Source organism: Eptatretus burgeri, chromosome 1, assembly GCF_056783735.1.
Source record: "Eptatretus burgeri isolate ZD-2024b chromosome 1, Ebu_testis_v1, whole genome shotgun sequence".
Lineage (NCBI taxonomy): Eukaryota > Metazoa > Chordata > Myxini > Myxiniformes > Myxinidae > Eptatretus > Eptatretus burgeri.
This window is the reverse complement of record NC_140961.1, coordinates 16,730,922-16,751,353: the sequence shown is the minus strand read 5'-3', so window position 1 is coordinate 16,751,353 and position 20,432 is coordinate 16,730,922. Positions and strand designations below refer to the sequence as shown.

The following is a 20,432-nucleotide window of genomic DNA, read 5'->3' as shown; positions in this document are numbered from 1 at the left end:
AAAGCACAGCTGTGTGCACGGGAGACTTGCTTTAGCACACTGGCATCTTCCTGTGCACCGTTTTTTACATGCACACTTAATAAGTTCTCTGCAGCCCTTTGATGCTTCTGGCAGGGTACTCCATAAGAGCACCCAGATTCGCTCACTGTCGAGTTGCCACCCCCACTCGGAAGGACTTGGAAGTGTTGGATTGGCCTCCAATGCCTGACCCCAGACGTATCCTGCTTGGTAAGCAGCACGCTTTACATGTTGTAGAAGTGCTGCATGTGACGGTGGGATGTTCTCCAGCTTCCGATTACAGTAGGAGAAGAGATGCTTCTTGGCTTCATTCACATCAGTGAGTTGTGACGTGCGAGAGTACAGCAGAACCACATATCTTTCGAGTTCCTTCAGGTCAGCTTCTGTAACTTCATCGAGAGTAGCAGACAGCCGTAGAAATACTTCAGTGATGTCTGGAAGTGATTTCCATACTTCCCAAGTGGTCTTCTTACCGATGGAGCTCAATGAAGACACCGTGTCACATCCTGATATGGCGTGCATAAATGGGAGGCCTCTGCAGTAATCATTGCCAAGCTCACTGGCAATGACATGTGCTCCAATATACCGAAAGTGTGCACCATGGCCAAAAGCTAACCAAAGTTCAAAATCTTCCATGCTGATTGCAGTCACAATGGCTAGAACTAAGACGTCCGTGTCAGTAGCGTGCACCATGATCCTCTTCATGCCATTGGTGTAGGCATGGAAGCAGTGAAGCATCATTCGGTAGTCTGCTTCTTCGTGTGAACATGGTTGAAGCCCAGAAACATCAAGTGTTGCAGAGGAGGCAACATTCTGACCTTTCGTTGTGACCAGCATCTTCCCTGGCACTGTTGATTCAGATTCGATAACAGTGGCTAGAAATCTGAAGAGCTCAGTGTTGTTGCTGTCAACACGCAAGAAGCTTTTCCAGTTGTGTGGAAGTCGTGTTTTCTCGGAAACTCGAAGAGCTTCTCCAGTACCTCGGCCCTCCCTGGTGTGTACTTTGAGACTGTCGGCCTTATAGGCATCCGACACAACATCTACTCATGCAACATGTACAAGTTGCCTCTTGAGATATGGAACAAAGACACACTCTGCATAGTCTTTGAATGTTTTCACGTTAGTTGTGGCAGTCTTCGGATTCAGTTCAGGTTTCTTCAAAAGATTTTCAACTGAGCTTGCCCAAGCTAACTGCAAGTCGTCTGAATCAACTGGAGACTTTTCTGGAACAGCTTGTCCCTCTGTCTTGTGTGGAGTAGGGCTATCATCTGGGAAAGTAGCCAGTGGGACAGTCATGTATGACTCCATAATTGGCTTCATCTTCCTTGTTCTTGGCATGTTCTTGTCAATGATAGGTGTCTTCTGAAGCTCTGTGCCTGCACATTCATAAGTAACATGCTGTGTGAGAGAGATGGCGGTTCCATGGAATGCAGTTTGCACTGAAGTGGATGAAGGATTGTGGTCGATGTTGTCCAGATTGCCTGTTGTGAAAGGATCCTTTCTCAGGACTCTGGGGTACACAACTCCAACATCTTCAAAAGAGGCCAATGCACTGTTTGCTACATCAGTTGCTATCTGTTGTACTCGGTCATAAGATAGACAACCCTTTCTCAAAAAGGGTGTCGATCAAGTCACGCTTTCGGGTCTTATTGTGGATCAGCAACCCAATGTACAGAGGGAGTCCAGTTTCACGTTCCAGGCTGTGCCGAGTCGTTGGAGCAGTGGCTTCTCTTCTACTACTTTTGATTGTGTTGAATGCAATCAATTCAACTATGGATATTGCAGCTGTTTTCACAACATGGTTGTTTTCCATATGATTTTTTTATGTTTGTACCGCCAAGTACCATCTGAACTAACACCATCAAGAAGGCCGTGTTGTCATCATACTGCTCATCTGTCAGTGATCATGTGAACGTATAGTGCTTCTGAAATATCTCCTTCCTGATTATATTAGCAGCTCTTATAAGAACAACAGCATCACTCTCACAGTTCCGTTTCTTTGCCTCCAACAATGTTTCTTCAACGTCATCCTTGAATGTCAGCACGACCTCATACTTGCTTTTATGTGCTTCCAAGTCACGAATTTATGCAAGAACCTTTTCTTTCAAACGAGTTGAGTTTGTGCGCTCTGGCATATCACTACCAAGTTGCTGAAGTCGTGACCTGTAGAGTCATACAAGGCTTGACAGCTTAAAAATGTGTTCAGCGTGCTCTTCTTCTTGTCGAGACCCTTCAATATAGGATACCAATTCGGCAAAGGCTATAGACTCAGCGTTAGATGTGGATCTTCCTTCTGAGCCTCTTTCCTGACAAGTGTGCGGTGTCTATTGCATAAGGCAGTCAAACACTGTTTGTGGTATACAGCATCTCTTGCGGTCATATCACCTGAGGACAGCTTGGCAAGCAGTCGGGTATCACGAAGCTCTGTTGCCATTTTTCGAACACTTGCGTCTATCTGTGCTGTAGCAGCTCTATGATAACCTTCCTCCACTTTGTCGTCACAAAAGAAGCAGGACAGGCTTTTGTCAGTTTGAATGGAGGAATCAGGGAATGCCCCTCGTAGTCTGCCTTTGAGTGGAGAAGTCTCAGTCTCTCTTACTTTGCCTATCTTCTTGCGGGCATGCTCAACTTTCTCCTTGCTAAATTTCATGTGGCATGTTTTGTGCCATTTTGCATTGTGCTGGGAAAGAGTTGCAGCTATACCTTGGCAGTCATCCAAACGTGACAAATTTATGTCCATTGGCAGGGCACCAAGTGAGTGTAGCTCCTGGATATGTTCAGCTATTGTATCATAAGCTTGGGACTGATGGGCATCCTTGGATTTAGATGGGTCTCTCAGCGGTTCCGATGAACGTTTTTGACATAGGGCACAAAGTGTCCAATCTGTTTCGGGCAAAACCACATCAGAAGCACTGTCCAGCTTTATTTTCTTGGTTGCCATATTAGTCGATTCTACATCAGGTTAGTTACAGGTAGGCATGCACCTTGGAATGGTCACCATCTTTCCTGAAAAGAAAGTGAAATCTGTTATATTTATATAACTGAGATATCTACATCAAATATTTCAGTTTTAGTCATACAATATGTAGCCTAATCAGATTAATGTTCTGAAAATGAAACAAATTATCAGATTAATGACCAATTCTGAAAATAAAACAAACCATCAGATTAATGGCAAGTTCTGAAAACAAAATAAAACATTAGAATAATGAAATGATATACATGTATGGTCTTCCTGAGAAGTAAACAAAAAATAAAGCATTAATTAATTGAATTGTTCACCCTATGTGTTAAGCGTTTTGATGACTTTTGTGGATCTTGTTCTGAATATAATGTAATTTAAGCTACGTAATTGAATTCCTTGTCCCTAAAAACCTATATTTAGCCATAAGATCATGTTCTATGCCAAACACAAAAAAAAAACAACGAGATTGATATTTGCATTACCTTCAGAGGACAGCCATCTTGGATTTTGTTCCAATCACATTTATGGTATTTTAAGGCTTCTCATTGAATTCTTTGACCCTAAAAACCTATAAATCAGCACCAAGATCATGTTTTTATGTCAAATAGAACCAAAGTTCTGACGAAATATCAAAATCGGCAATACGCAGGGTGGCCATCTTGGATTTCTTGATTTTGAGTGTGATCCCTTGGTTTGCCAGCGTGGATCCGGTTAGAAATGGATTCAGCATACTCAAAAACCCCTATATACAAATTTTCATGCTTCTTCCGGAAGTGAACATCTTGGCCTCATATTCAACATATCTACTGGACTATAAATGTTGATAAAAAGAAATGTCTTGCTTTGGTACAATGTGACCTGGGCCGATAACAGCAAACTTTTGCCGTAATTACATCATGTGCTTCTCACCGAGAAGACACGTATGCAGTTCGAGTTAACAGCCCATTCCCCTCTCCCATGAAAGTATATAAATGCCTTGAAATGTAATCTTGTTTTAGTGCAATCATTGTGGATGTATAGCATCACAAGTGGGTTGTACTCCTTGGGACTGGCCAAGTACCAAGTTAGAATAAAACTCTGATGTGATGTACTTTCACGTTGTGGAAAATGAATTAATCGGTGTCTTTGATTTGAGTAACAAGATTAATCGAGTCGGTTAAATGGGTAACTAAAAGTAAGAATAGATAAAAAATAGAGCCAAATAAAGTTCCACAACAAATGGGGGCTCTCAAGTTCATTGTGCGAGGGTGAGAATAAACTGATCGGTGCTGACATCTGAGTCTTTGAACTCGCAAACAAAGAATAAAATTGTTCTCTGAAGGAGAGTGCTCTTGTTGTGGTTTCGACAGTCAATTTTCTCTGCGTGTCTTTCACTTGAGTAACGAGATTTACACTGAGTCAGCTAAATGTTAAACAATCACAAGTTAAGCAAAGAATTCCACATCACCGCCAAAAAACAGGAGACAGACAAATGTATGGAATGACACCACGGTTCAGAGCATAGAATAGATGGCTTCCCTTCCCAGGAACTTCAACACAGAAATAGACCATTCAGCCCATCACGTCTACACAATTGTTGCCAACCTATAAGTCTTTTGTATACAGAGTCAAGGCTCATGGAAGTGTTCGGACACCGAGCGGATCAGGATGCAACAGGACAAAATGAACAACAGAGAGATGTAAAGCGGACACCAACAGTGGAGTTGAAGGAGAAAATCGAGTGAGACTTTGAAAAACATTGGGTGTGGGGAGGAATGAATGAATGCAGAACGGAAATTTGCCTTAACGGAAATGAAGTAGTGACGAAAATTAATGTGACAGAAAGCAAAATTCACTATAAAGGAAATTTGAGTCAAAAAAGTTGTTTTGTCTCTCTCTCTTCATAAGTTTTGCATAGGACACCACATGACCTGAGGACAAAAGCTGAAAATGCATTTCAAGTCAATTGCTTATTGTAGGTGCCCTCAGGTCATATTTTACAAGTTAGGCACTGTATGTAAACCTTTGGAGGTGAGATGCACATACATACTGCATACGTATTACCGTACGGATTTTTGACATAATATTCGACCATCGGAGCTCATGCTTAAACAAATTATGTCACCATTGGGTTTAAATTTGAAAATCTGAAGTATTAACGATTCTATATACATCGTGAATCATTAAATAAATACAATGCCTATAGAAAGTCCGTACCCCCTTTCAAAATTTCCACCATTTGTTGCCTTATAGCATGGAATTAAATTACATTAAATCAGACTTTTTCCACCTTCATCTACACATCGTAACCCACAACTTCCAAGTGAAGAACAAATTCTACAAATTTCAGAAAATTAATTAAAAATACGAAACGAGAATATCTTTGATGGACAAGTGTCCACTCCCCTTTACAATAGCAATTGTAAATTAGCTCAGGTGTAACCAATCACCTTCAAAATCACACACCAAGTTAATTGGCCTCCACCTGTGCTACATTGAAGTGATTCTGATTATTTCAGAATAAAAATCAGCTGCTCCTGCAGGTTTCGTTTGCTGGGTAGTGTATTTCACAGCAAAGACTCAATCATGGAGAAAAGAGCTTTCAAAAGACCTCCAGGATAAAGTTATGTGGAAAGGCACAGATCAGGGGTTGGTATAAAAAAGATTTCAAAGGCTTTGAATATCCCGTGGAGCACAGTTAAGACAATCATTAAGAAGTAGAAAGCATCTGGTACGACCACCACCCTGCATAGATCAGGCCAAACCTCCAAACTTGATGACCAAGCAGGAGGAGACTAATCAGAGAGGCCATCAAGAGGCCAATGGCAAGTTTGAAATAGCTGCAGACCTTTATAGCATAGACAGGTCACTGTGTGCATGTGACTAAATGTGACAACAAAATCCCAAGCACTCCACAAGTCTGGTTTGTACAGTTGGGTGGCAAGAAGGAAGCCGTTGCCCAAAAAAGCCCACATTGAGTCCCGTTTGAGGTATGCAAAAAACACACCGGGGATTCTGAAGCAATGCAGCAAAACGTTTTGTGGTTTGACTAAACCAAATGGAACTTTTTGACCTAAATGCAAAATGTTATGTTTGGCACAAACCCAAAACAGCACATCACCCCAAAAATCACCATCCCGACTGTGAAACATGGTGGTGGCAGCATTATGTTATGGGGATGTTTCTCATCAGCACGGACTGAGGCCCTTGTCAGGATGGAAGGGAAAATGGATGGAGCAAAATACAGAAAAACCAGAGGAAAACCTGCTGCCCTCTGCAAGAACGCTCATATTGGGACGGAAGTTCATCTTTCAGCATGACAATGATCCGAATCGCACAGCCAAAGCAACACTGGAATGGGTAAGGAACAAATATATAAATGTCCTTGAGTGGCCCAGTCAGAGCCCCGACCTTAATCCAATGGAAAATCTGTGGCATGACTTGAAGATTGTTGTCCATCAACACGCCACATGAAACTTGACTGAGCTTGATCATTTTTGTACAGAAAAATGGGCACATATTACCTAATCAAGGTGTGCAAAATCGGTGATGTAATCCCAACAGACTCACAGTTGTAATTGCTGTCAAAGGTGCTTCCACCAAGCAGGAGGGTGGACAATTATCCAACCAAGATATTCTAGTTTTGTATTTTAAAAAGAATTTTCTGAAATTTGTAGAATTTGTTTTTCACTTGGAAGTTGTGGATTACGATGTGTAAATGAAGGTGGAAAAGTCTGATATAATGGAATTTAATTCCAGGCTATAAGGCAACAAAAGGTGAAAAATTTGAAAGGGGGTGTAGACTTTCTGTAGGCAATGTACATGTTACAATCTGCAAAGTAAATAATTTTCAAGTTTCGCTTTTACAGAATTTGGATGCATGGATGCAGTATTCAGTATACACTCTAAAATGTTATCATCGGATGCATGGGTGTCCCAGCAGTAATGTATGGATGCTTTCTGTAGAGCACTCCCAACACCTCCTACTCACCACCCCCTTGCCCACACCCCTCTCACATCCCATTCCACTCGCTCCCGGAGGAAACTTCGGTGGTTGGCATTTAACGTCCTAACCCTAACCTTAACAGCAAACCCCAACACCTCTGATTGCTAAAAAAAAAAAAAGATTATTGCAACATAGAAGTAATGTAATGGAAAGCATGGAGTGCATGTTGAATGTTTGGATTATTATTTGGTCTCCGTTATAGTATACACACACAGTATTTCAGTAACAGTTAAGAGCATAAAAGTAATGTACAGAGTACTGTAATAAAGTTTTTTTTTGCCTTATTCAGTGTCTTTATTACATCCTGAAGTTAAGATTTTATTCCGTAGAAACCTATCTCAACTGATATAATGGGAGTGTATGAGAGAATTGGTTTTGATTTATGGAAATTCACCTTCCAGAAGGAATTTGCAGAACGTAACCCTTCCGTAAAGCAAAGGATTGCCATATTTCGTGGCATTAATTGGATTTAGAAAATCCTGTGATTTTGCAGTTATCTCAAGTTCTGAAGACATTATTGCAAACATCAATGGCGAGCTAGCGCAAGAGGTGCCCGAGATCGTGTTGGCCCGAGAGCCAATACGTGTCAAATTATGTCTGAGTATTTTTTTTTTGCGTGTGAATTGTTGGCATCATGTACATTATAATTCGTTATGAGCTTCTGAAACAGAAGAGCTTTGGTGCCAAGTTTTGTAAACACGTCAAATGTTATTTCGACCTCAATATTGAAATGAAACAATAAAGGGAAATAATCGGAAATGCCATGTATTTATTCTATTTTCCTCCAGCATGTCTGCAGACCAATGAATGATGGCCAAAAAGGAAAGCAATGGATTACAACCTCTGTTTCAAATGTCAAAGAAATGGAGATTTATTCAAGAATCCAGAGGTTGCTTCATGTTACCACATTTTGGAGTCTGTCCCCAGAAGAGCAGAATACAAAGATGAACAATTTGTTTGCAGACGGAATCATTTTGAATATACAAGTGCATGCAAGCTGGGGCAGTGCAAAGCTTTGTGGCACAGGCACTACTATCAAGATAGTTCTTTCTGGAAAATTGAAAGGGTGAAGAAGAGGTATGATAGGAAGAATCACCAGCAGATAAAGATAGGTACGAGAGAGAGTTATCACTGCAGACTGTAAGTTATTTAGGTTTCTGAAAAGTGTCGTTTCTGATGGCACCATTAAATCAATGGATGTATTATGTCAAACGTATTGTGATGGTTCTGAGAACCGAGACTCCAAGGAAATTGCACACAAATAGCGGTTCCTGTGTTAGTTATTTCGTTCTTGATTGTTTCAGATAGGGTCCTTCCCTTGTGTCTAGTGTGTTACAAAGGGAATATGCATTGTGAGGAATTAGGAAAGTTTTTCCCCATTCTTCTCTGCACAGGAACTTCTCACACGACCGAGCACACACTGCCAGCAGCCTAATTTGCATAGGCATGCCACAACCAAACTGCCATCTCCACCACAATTATCCAACAATGCCAGTGATAACCACCCTGCCTGCATCAGGTACACACTAGACTTGATTGTCGTTCAAACAGCACCATTCAAGCTCACCTTTCCAGCCTTCTATCACAATCCACATTGCCTCACCCAACAACGATGCTTCAACTACACAACCACATCAACCTCATTAATCTCACCACGAACCACTGCCTTACTGCACCTCAGGACCATCATCTCGCCTTCCCATAGACACCTTTGGCTCATGATCGGACTCAAGCCCAGCACCGCCTTTTACACCAAGACGCAAGTGCGCTTGCCATTCCTTCACATTCCTCTAATCGCAGGGACTGCCCTGCTATCCAGCAAGCCACCTGCATCCTTACCAGGCATTTGAGAGACAAATGGGGACCACTGCACATCAGCCCCATGTTAAGTCGGTAGCTGACATGTGTGGCGCTTTTAGAGAACACCAGGAGGCAGATCCAGCACAGCACCCTTGAGGGGAGGATTTTGTCACCTCAGAACGCGTTTGGAACAATGCACCCACCACACTCAAAAGAAAGAGGGTGGTGTGTGACATGTGATCCCAGGAACCACTCCCACAAAAGGTGGGGATTCACCCTTGATCCCCCCAAAATCCACCCTCTTCCCCCCATCCTTATGTGGCAGGACTAGCCATAGGGTCAAGTGAGTTTGTCTTCAGCTTCATCTGTGTGTTCTCCTCCTGCAAGTGGTTTGGCTGGAGAGCCTCAGGAGTGAGATCTGGTGGTCAATGCAACGGAACGGAATGGAATGCTGAGAAAGCGGACGGGTGCAGTCTTGAGCAAGAGACATCAGAAACAATAAGCGATAGGTAGTTCTCTTTCTCACACTTTCTTTCTCTCTTTTCCGACTCAACTCTTGTGCATCCACAGGAGACATCAGAAAGACAAAAGCCCAAAGAACTGCTCTTTTCAGAGCGATCACTGTCTCACACCATATCTTTTTCACTCCACGCACCAACACCACATCGCACTCACACTTCAACACACACCCAGACAGCCCCCTACTTCTTCATGACCCCATACCCTGACCTGCCCTGCTGGAACATAAATAATTACCAGAGTACAAGGTCTTTTGTACTTTGAAGCAGGTTCTCATCAAGGATTTGCCTGTATTTGGCTCCATTCGTTTTTCCCTCAATCCATAGAAGTCTTCCAGTCCCTGCCACTGAGAAGCATCCCCATAGCATGATGCTGCCACCACCATTCTTCATGGTAGGGATGGTGTTAAATGGGTGAAGAGTTGTGCTCGGTTTCTGCCTGATGTAGCACTTTGTAGTCATGCCAAAGAGTTCAATTTTCGTCTCATCAGACAACAGAATCTTTTTTCCTCGTGCTCTCGGAGTCTTTCGTGTGCATTTTTGCAAACTCCAGGTGTATTGTCATTTGCCTTTTTCTCGAGTGGCTTCTGTCGAGACACTAATTTTTTTTTGTATAGAATGTCGAGGCTCATCTGAACATACAACAAGGGGAGCAGCAGATAAGAGGGATGGGAGAGGGAAGGACAAAACAGTGTGGAACAGAGACATGGGGAGATCTGTGGAAGGGAGAGGGATGGGGTGAGGTGCACATGGTAAACAAGATGGACACTACAGGAACTTTCAGGAAGGAAAGCAAGGAATTTGAAGGAGGTGAGTTTGGGGTGGATTAACGGGCGTAGAAAATATTGTGGTTTTGGATGGGGGGGAGATAAGAGATGATGGTGAACAGCTGTATTAAAGACCAGGAGGGAAGAGTGGGATTGAAGAGAGTGTGGGAATTTGTTCCAAAGGCACGAAAAAAGAGGAGTGAAGAGTGAAGGTGAGCAGTCAACCTGGAATTTGGGAGTTTAACCAGAAAAGCGTATTGTTTTTTTAAATTTTTCTAATTATTGTTGTTGTTGTATGTGCATTCACCTCTGGGCTGTCGGTAGTTTTACCAGAAGGGGGTTGCTGGTGGACCTTGAGCACCCTGAGGGAATATGGGGGGAACACATCTCGGACAGAGCAAGGGAGGGGGGTGGCAGGCCAGAGAGGAGACTGTAGAAGACCGAATGACCACCAACCTGCCTGAAATGAGAGAGTGAGAGACCCAAAGACAGCCTCATTGCGGGAGATACCAATGATTCTAAATGCTTTGGTTTCCACAGCGTGAAGCCGAGAAAGGTGAGAGACGGGAGCACCAGCCCAGAGGGGAGTAGCAGTACTCCATCAGGCTGTGGATAAAAGCTTTCTTTGTGGTCAGAAGCTCAGGTGTGCCAAGGAAAGACTTTGCACGACAGAGGATGCCCAGTCGACGACTGTCTTTGGAGGCCAGCTTGGAAATGTGGCTTTCCCAGGAAAAATCATGACAGATAGTGAGACACAGAATTTAGAATGAAGACTTTTCAAGGGGATTGTTGAGAAAGTTCATTGGGGGGGGGGGAGTTCCAGATTGGCCTTTCGGAGAAACATAGTGAGTGAGATTTGTCAGGGTTGAAAGACATGTTCCACATGTTGGACCAGGTTGTGATTTTATCCAGGTCTGCAGAGAGTCGAGGCTGCTGCCTGCTGATCAGAGGGACCAGAGATTGTATGGCAGAGGTTGGAGTCATCAGTAAAGAGATAAAGAGGATTTTCCAGGGAGTTGATCTCTTGTGGATGCAAAAATGGAGAGTGCAGAGGTGTCAATTTTTCATGCCGAAGAGCTGGTCTGGTCCGCACGGAATTGTTCTCCTGTGAGGCATCATATGTAAACTGCGCCAGCATTATGAAGTGACCAGGTGGATCAGGTTGACCTTATGGAAGATTCTGATTCTGCCAATGACATTTAACAATATTGAATAGTTCTCCACATGGTCTACATATGTAGTCTGTCTGATTTACAGGTTTCACCACATGAAAGGATGTGGCACACTCAAGAGTATAACTAACTCCTCTTTACTTTGTTCTGGAAACTAACTGTAAATCTGGACAAGAACGATGTATTTCGATCAATTGTGTTGTGCTTCCTATTCAGAAGATTTGACGAACCCTATTTGGCATGGGCAGTTTAAAGGATATTGCAGCATGCAGGGGGCAGGGAGGGGGGAGCTGTTCGATGATCAACTAGGTTTTGCATGAATGAAAATGAAAATAATTGAAATATAAAAACTCTCAAATGAAAATTTTGGAAAATCAAAAAAAAAGCAAAAGAAATAAAACTTGGCACCAATGATTTTCCCGATTGGGAACGTAAATCCTATCGGAAAATGCAAGTGTACAATAATTCCCAAGCGAAAGATGCTCAGAGACTGATGGCCCCACACCAAGACTTTACAACAAAGAACAAGATACACCTCTCCTTCCTGTTCAAGATAACCTTAATCATTTATCAATTAGCCTTTCTTTTCTCAAGATGACCATAAACTTATGGTGCTTAAAGACAAAAAATAAATAAGTAATATGCTTTACTGTGTTCACGCAATCCTGTTTGTTGCGACATTACTTACGGCCATGTGTTTTTGCAGAACTCACCAGGCATAATAAGGTCGGGAAAGCCAAGTTTGCGGGCATGAACCATGCCACGGTCAATGAGATGTGGGAATTCACGTCTTGCCTGACTTGCGTCCCCAGACAGAAGCTTTAGTGACACCCAGAGACCTAAGAGGAAGCAATTAAAGAAACGAAGTAATCAGAGATCAAAGCTAAAATATCATCACATTAATTATTGGAAAACATAAAATCGGGTCATGTGCTCGTGTGAAAAAAATATATAAACAGAATTAGCTGAAGGCAAAAGTCACCATCTGCTGTAATTTTGGAAGACAGAAGAGTACCATCGAGGACCTCATCTTGTGCATGAATCATTAATCCACCTGATCAATTTCGAAGAGCAGGCCTTTCGGCTGGGGTTATGGTCCAATTTTCTTGAAAAGGTTCAAGAAGCATCGACACCCACAAACTCAATATGCTCATTTAGTTTTTATGCAAAAAAAGCATCTACTCGAGACAGCATGCATAACTAGAACGGCACTTGGTGGAGTGCATACCTCTGCCAGGCTTTACAGTTTACGTTTTGTATCCCACTGAAAAACTGGATCTGCATCTGGACCTCAACCAAAATCTATTGGTCTTCTTGTTGTCACCGACGCAACTCAACCACCAAGTTTTGTCATAATTCATCCACAATTCTGAGATATTGTGCCAAATATTGTTTTTAGGCCAAGCTCTAAATGGTTGGTAATTATAATCAATTAAAAATACATTTTAAAAATTATCGGATCTGGATACAAATGTTCACCAAAATCGAATAAATTCGTCCGCGTCGCATTTCAAATCAACCTGTCCACCAAGTTTTGCCCAAATCCGTCCATCACTTTTTTTAGATATTGTGCTATATATCGCTTTTGGCCCTATCATTCAATGCTGAAGAATTACTTTGAAGTTTTTTATTTATTTAATTATTGGATCCAGATCCAAATCAGGATCCAGATATTCTCCAAAATCGAATCAATTCGTCCTTTTCACACTCCCAACCTGTCCACCAAGTTTCGTCCGCATCCGTCTACAACTTTTTGAGATATCCTGCTCACAGCCAGACAAATACACAAACAGGGGTGAAAACATAATGTCCGTCCATTGTTGGTGGTGGAGGGAACAAAAAGAGCAAAAAAAAAGTAAACAAATGGCAGAACGTTAACAAAGCTAAACACATGAGATAGGTACGAGTATTTTTTTGTATTCAAGGCTTGTTTGTTTGGATAACTAACTGTCAATGATAGTTTCAACAACCACAAAAGTTGGCATTTTGGGGGGACTAATTGCTGTCAATGAGGACACCTTTTCTGTTGCTTCAATTTAGAAGAGCAAAAGTACATGGATTTAAGGGGTAATCTATGTCAACAAATTGCACCCAATGAGGTGCCAACGATACTAATCCTCTTCTCACTTGTAATCACTCCATTAGCATTCATTTTACTTGCTCTAACATCGAGCCTCAAAAGTGTTAATTATTTCAGTTATGTAGAGTTTTGTTTCCATAGATCAGGACATAAGGAAAATATATTAAAATACATACAGCATTTGAACCGAGAGAAAATCGAGTTTTCGACTTCTCACCGCTAAAGTTTACGACTTCGTCCAGTCTGAGCAGTGTCCCACAAGCTGTTAAGCTTGACTGTGGGTGAATAGACACAAGTTTAAAAAGAAGCATAAAATGGCGCATCACCAGTAGGCTTATTCAGCGTCGTATCCACAAAATCTAATGACTCACTCGATGACATGGGTGTCATAAATGGCCAGTGCCCATGGGAATAAGCTGCTCCCCAAAAGGAGTATGGTGATAGAAGTCCTGCAGTTAAAAGGAGTGAAAACACATTGAAGATGGCGAGCTGTGACGCGGCATGTGGTACGAAGCTCCATTAGTCAAAAAGTAAATGTGTCGCTGATCCGCTGTGATTGTGGTTTAACTCCAGTGAACTTTAATGAACTTCTGTTTAACTCCAGTGAAACCCAAATCCATGAATCATTTCGATGACAGTGTAAAATAGTGTGCTGCCAAGCAAGGAAGCGTCATCACCCTTTTGTTAAAGCTTTCCTCCATGCTCGTCCCTCGAGTGCAAGGACCGAGAGCCTGGTAGTAGTGTCAGGCATAATGATTGGTTTGAAACCAGATAAAAACCATGCCTACACTATTTCCATTGGTTGGACAAGTAAATGGAACAAAATTCACAATGTAAAAGTAGTGACCAATTGGCACCGATGAAAGGTACACAAGTTGCCCCCTCATAGATCACTAGCAACCAGAATTTGTCAACATAGGAAGAAAGAGATTGATCAGAATGGTGCAAAAATTGTAGTGTAAAACAATGAATAGTCCCAAACTTTCAAGTTTTTTTTTTTAAAAAAACTGTAAAAAAAACGAGATGGTCAATGGACTTGACAGCCAGACCACGTCTTCCTCGCCACCGGCACTTGAGGAACAGCTGCCGGTGCTAGTGGTGGTTGCAAGCAAGGGGTTGTAGGTGATGCATGTGCTGCAACTTGAGGAATAGCTGCCGGTGCTGGTTGCAAGTGAGTGGTTGTAGATGATGCATGTGCAGTCGTCAGGCCATGTTCAACAAGCAGGCTTCAACTTGTCAATGCTGACAGTGTCATGTTTTCAATTGTAGTTAATAATGAAAAAGTTGTCAGTACGGCGGATGACTTCAAAAGGTCCCTCATTCGGTGGTTGAAGTGGCTTCCGCGCCATGTCGTCTCACACAAAAACATGAGTACAACTCTGAATGTCTGAATTGGCCTGGGTTTGCCTGTGCTGGAGCCTGGTAGGTGGAAGCTTCAGGGTTCTCATGAGCATCGGTAGTCTGTGCAAATAGTTGCTTGGATCCAAGTCGTGATTAAACGGACTAGGTGCCACAAAATGTCCTGGCAACTTGAGAGTTGTGCCAAAAATTAACTCGGCAGCATAGCATCTAAGGTCGGACTTAACCCCAGTTCAGGTTCTCCCACTGCCAAGTAGATCAGAAAGACTTTGGAAAAGTGCTAATTCAAACCGATGACCTCAGTCTGTGGTTATTATTGAGGGCGGACCGAACACAGCTACCCAATGTGAGATGAATGTTTGTGCTACAGTCTCTGCTGTCTGGTCAGGGATGGGCATTGTGACCCACCAACGAGTAAAACTATCAATGCATGTGAGCAGGTATGTATGGCTGTCTGATGGGGGTAGAGGTGAAACTAGATCAATATGAATGTGGTCAAGTCTGGGGTCCGGTGAGGAAAACGTGCCAAGAGGAGACCTGATGTGTCAATGTGTTTTGGATTTCTGACATGCTATGCAGACTCTGGACCAGTATCTGACGTCAGGATACACTCCCTGCCAGACAAAACACCGAGTCGCTAAATATTGAGTGGCTTTGATGTCAGGGTGAGACAAATTGTGCGGAGCATCAAAAACTGCATGGTGATAGTCACGAGGGACGTAAGGGCGAGGAGTACCTTTGGAAACATCACGGACAATCCTACCCTTCGAAGTGGAGAGTGGTACTTCTTTGAACTGGAGTGACATTTAATTGGTTGGTAGCATTTGTAGCTGCTCATCATGCTGTTGGGCTTCAGCTATGGTCAAGAAATCGATGATGTTAGATGCATCCAGAGCATTGATGTCAACTCAGCAGAGTGCATCTGTTGCAGAGTTTTTTTTGCCCTGATGTGCCTCAAGTCCATCATGAACTGGGAGATGAAATCAAGATGTTGTACTTCTCTTGGAGAGTGACGACTGGATCCTGACTTGAGAGCATAGGTCAGTGGCGTGTGGTCCACATCGACAAAGAATGTCTCAAATGTTCGACATCCAGGTAGGCTGTCAGAAGTTCTCTCCCAAATGTGCTATATCTGGTCTGTGCAGGTGGAAAACGCTTTGAGAAAAAGGAGAGTGGATGCGAGACAGCGACATTTTGCTGCAAAAATGCTACTCCCACGTCCAATGCATCTATAAGAGGCATTGTGGTGCTTCGGCTTTGGGATGAACAAGAAGTGTGTCCTCAATCTCATCTTCACTTCTTTGAAGGCAGACAATTATTTTTCATTGAGGGAGATAGGCTAATATTTCTTATTCTTGGTACATCGTATGTCCCTCAATGGCTGAGATATATCTGCGCAGTTAAGGATGAAATGCCTGTCAAAATTCACAAGGCCAAGAAACTCCCTCAAATTGCAGTGATGTGGGTGCAGGAAAGGATTGTATGGTCTTGAATTTCTCCTCCAGTGGGCAGATAATGTGTTTGTTTGACATGGCTGAGTAAGGTGATTGATGGCACCGCAAATTAGCACTTGCTGGGATTGATAAAAATACCATACTTAGCAAGGAGCTCAAAAAGTAATCGGAGATATGCCTCATGTTTTTCCTCTGTAGGGCTTTCTGCAAGCAGATCGTCAAGGTAAGCGTAGACGAAAGGGAGGCTATGGATGTCATCATCGATCAACCTCTGAAAAGTCTGCGCAGCATTACGCAAGCTGAATGGCATGCAAACAAACTCGTAGAGCCCAAAAGGTGTTGCGATGGCTGTTTTGTGCATGTCAGTTGGCTCTACTGGCATGTGATGATATACTCTGATTTGGCCTGTCCTTGAGAAAACACGTGCACCTTCGAGGGAGGAAGAAAAATCCTGCAAATGGGGAATTGGATAGCGATCAGGAATGGGGCATTTGTTGAGTGCAAGGTAATCACCATGCGACCACCAGTCACCTGATGACTTCTTCAGTACCATGTGTAAGGGCAAAGAACAGTTACTGTCAAATTGTTTGATGAAGAGTTCAAGTATTTGCTCAAACTCTAACTTGGCGATTTTCAAATGATCTGGGGTAAGGTGCCGTGGTCATGCTGCAACTGGAGGTCCATGAGTTACTACATGGTAAGTGGTCAAGTGCCTAATCTCACAATCCCTGTATATTGGATGTGAAATTTCTGGGTATTCACTAAGGAGGTTGTCAAAACATGAAGGAGTTGGAGCTTTCATGAACATGGGGCTGATGGAGGGTGTACAATTGATGATTCCCCACGCAGTAAGGCTAGTCATGGTGTCAATGAGCTTGTGATGTTTGACATCCACCAACCCCGATGATGGGTGGAGGCACTCAGCAGCAACGAATACCAATCCAAATACTTGTCATCGTCCAAGATCCAGCGTTAAAGATCTTAGCTGGATTGATGTAGGATGCCCATCTTTTTTTTTGTGAAAAAATGGTAAAATACTCATTTCAGCACCAGTATCCACTAAAAACTTGGTACCTGTTGCCTTGTCGGTTATGTGGAATAGGCAACTAGATGCGTCACTACCAGCCTGACTTGTCACTGCAAGTTGCTGCCTGCTGGCACTGGAATTTCCTTGCTCCGAAGGGCGGGTCTGGGATGACCATGGGCTGATGCATTTGAGCCTTTTCTCCATGCTTCCAGTGGTACCAGCATGTCTGTTCGGCATGTTGATGTGCGTTTGAGCTGGGATCGTGTCCTCTTGATTAGACTTTGAGATGGGCCTGGCCCATGAATTGTATTCCTCTCTCTTTTCACCTGTAGTTGTACCAGAAGTGCTTGTACCTATCTGGTCAGGTGGACAAGGTGCAGACTTGGTTTGGTTGGGGTGCAAAGTTTCTGTTGAGGTTTTGAAACAACTCCCATGTGTGCAGTGAAGGGCAAAGGAGAAGAGACTCGCATGATCTTGTCGGTGATGTCCACCAGTTGTTCAATATCGACAGCCTCTTTAGTTGAGGCCAACATCTGTTGGATGTTGGTGGGAAGCCTCTGGAGAAACATCTGTTTTAAGATGGTATTTTCCAATGTATTGTCCCCATGCAGCTGTCTCATCCTTCGTAAAAGCTGAGAGGGTTTTCTCTCACCCAGATGAGAAGTTTGTATAATCTCTTTTGCTCTGAACTTGAAGTATGCCTGATGAGCTCAACCTTGAGTTGGGTATAACGTTCTGAGGCTGGAGGAGCAATTTGGAAGTCCCTCACTTCTTGCGCTATTTCTAGCTGGAGAGATCCAACAACATTGTTGAAGCATGTTTCCTGGGTGGAGACATACTTGGTCAGGAACTGCACTTTAACATGCACAAACCACAATGTGAGATTGTTGGGCCAGAAGGGAGAGAGTTTTAAACCAACAGCCACTACCAGTGATGGGGGTACCTCAGCAGATGCGACTTAGTGGATATCATCGTCAGATGTAGCTTTAACAGACATGATAACAAGTGATCACGTTGGGGTCACCAATATCGAAAATCGAGTTATTGACTTCTACTCACCACTAAAGGTTGATGACTTCGTCCAGTCTGAGCGGAGTCACATAAGCTGTTAAACTTGAGTGTGGGTGAATAGTCACAAGTTTAAGAAGAAGCAAGAAATGGTGTATCACCACAGGGCCAATTAGGCATCGTGTCCATGAAATAATACAATTCACTCGATGGCATGGGTGTTATAAATGCCCAGTGCCCGTGGGAATAAGCTGCTCCCCAAAAGGGGTACAATGATAGATGTCCCGTTGTTAAAAAGCGAGCCGCAACGTGGTACAAAGCTCCGTCAGTCAAGAGAGGAAATGCGTTGCTGAAGATAAGGCTGCAATTGTGGTACAACTCCAGCGAACTCCCATGAACTTCAGCGAACTTCTGTTTAACTCCAGTGAAACTCAAGTCCATGAATCATTTCCACGATGGTGTAAAATAGTGAGCTGCCCGGCAAGGAAGCAGAGTCGCCCTTCCATTAAAGCTATCCTCCACACTTAGCCCTCAAGAGGGAGGTACTAGAGCCCCATAGTAGTGTCAGGCAAAATGATTGGTTAGGACCCAGATTAAAAACCATGCCAACACTACACTACACCACTGCCATTGGTTTGACAAGCAAATGGAACAAAGTTCACGATGTCGAAGTGCTAAATTGGCACCGATGAAAAGTACACTAAAAAATCTTCGGTCTGCAAAGTAACAGCCGAATCTGACTAAACGATGACACTAATTTGTGAAAAACGAAATTTTGCCGTTTTATCGCACTTTTCAAATTTCCGTTTCCCTGTCCCATCTTAGCACAGAGCCGGTGATGACTGAACATAAAAATTGCACGTACTGTCCTGTTTGGTTTGGCCCATTACATAATGTCCTCGTGTAATTTGTATAAATTGTGGTGATCACCTGTACCTAATCAACAAACCTGTACACTCAATGAGTTTTTGCACATTGACATAGATTGCACATCGAAACGGAATTGATGTTGTACGCATGACAGGGAGGTTCAGAACTTGGCAATGCTTTTGTTTGTTAGTATATTATTGAAGTACAAAATATAAACATGAACAATGGTGGTTATAACCTAATGACGGCTATAGCAGAATAACAACCAAACAAAACAGATCATTAACAATCAGGCATAGAAGTGAGAATAACGCACATTATAAAATCCACAAGCAGGTCCAATCACTGATTAAGTCGGAAGAATTAAATTAAATTTAAGGAAATTAAGGAAAGGAAGTTATGTGGCACCAGAAAACATGTTTTTGTGCCAGAACTACAAGTACACATTATGACGATAATACGAAACAATGGAGTCGAGATAATGACGGAAGCAGCGCAGTAAATATTAATTAATCTAGGGCACCTTGACAACTACCATTTCAACTGCAGAACATTCGATTAAAGAAGCTAATTTACCTTGCACACATAACCATGATGTCAATGATGAAAATTACCATTACCAGTTTCGATTAACAAAATTGCACAAGCAGGGAATGCAACTTACTTGGATTTTCTTCACACCTTGATAAGCTTATTCCTGGTGTTGGCTTAATGGTGATGGTGGTGAGCTTGGGATCCTTGGGTGCTGAGTTTAAATCCTGCTTGGCTGTTGCATTAATACCAGGTGGGGTTGACTCAGCCTGTCATCCTTCTGAGGTCGGCAAAATGAGTACCGGCTTGCAGCGATGATTGAGCCAGTTGAGTATCCTGCGTCGAAGTGGCGCACGTGTCCAGGATTGTGCCCAATAGCCAAGGAGACTGCTTAGGCAGCAACGACACTCTGCACAGAATATGGTCCCAATGGAGTTTTGGGATTGGAAAGCTTCCCATGTGGTTGTTCGGTTTGTCCACACCATTCGTCCCCATGTACATCCATCCATCCATCCATCCATTGGGACCATACTCTGTGCAGAGCGTTGGTGCTGCCTAAGCAGTCTCCTTGGCTATTGGGCACAATCCTGGACAGTTTGCCACTCTGACACATCATACCAGAAAGCTGGCATTCATTTTGCCGACTTCAGAAGGATGACAGGCAGAGTCAACCCCACCTGGTATTAATTCAACAGCTGAGTTGGATTTGAATTCAGCACCCAAGGATCCCAAGCTCACCACCATCACCATTTAGCCAACACCAGGCATCCCATATTCAAGTGCGCAAAAATGATCCAAAATATACAAATCGTGTCTTTCAGTGAACGCTAAGAACTTGTTACACGTGAACATGGTGTCATTGTCCTTTCTCAAGCCTC

The 20,432-nt window shown here is 42.9% G+C and overlaps 1 protein-coding gene across 1 annotated transcript in view; it reads right to left on the bottom strand.

Annotated features, from left to right (window-relative positions):
- The window catches only part of LOC147033942 (dedicator of cytokinesis protein 1-like), a 681,090-nt gene that overhangs the window by 559,642 nt on the left and 101,016 nt on the right, over positions 1-20,432 (bottom strand). Inside the window, exon 13 of the mRNA XM_085873660.1 lies at positions 11,939-12,064. Within this exon, the coding sequence (XP_085729786.1) occupies positions 11,939-12,064 (126 nt within the window). The remainder of the gene's footprint in view (positions 1-11,938; positions 12,065-20,432) is intronic.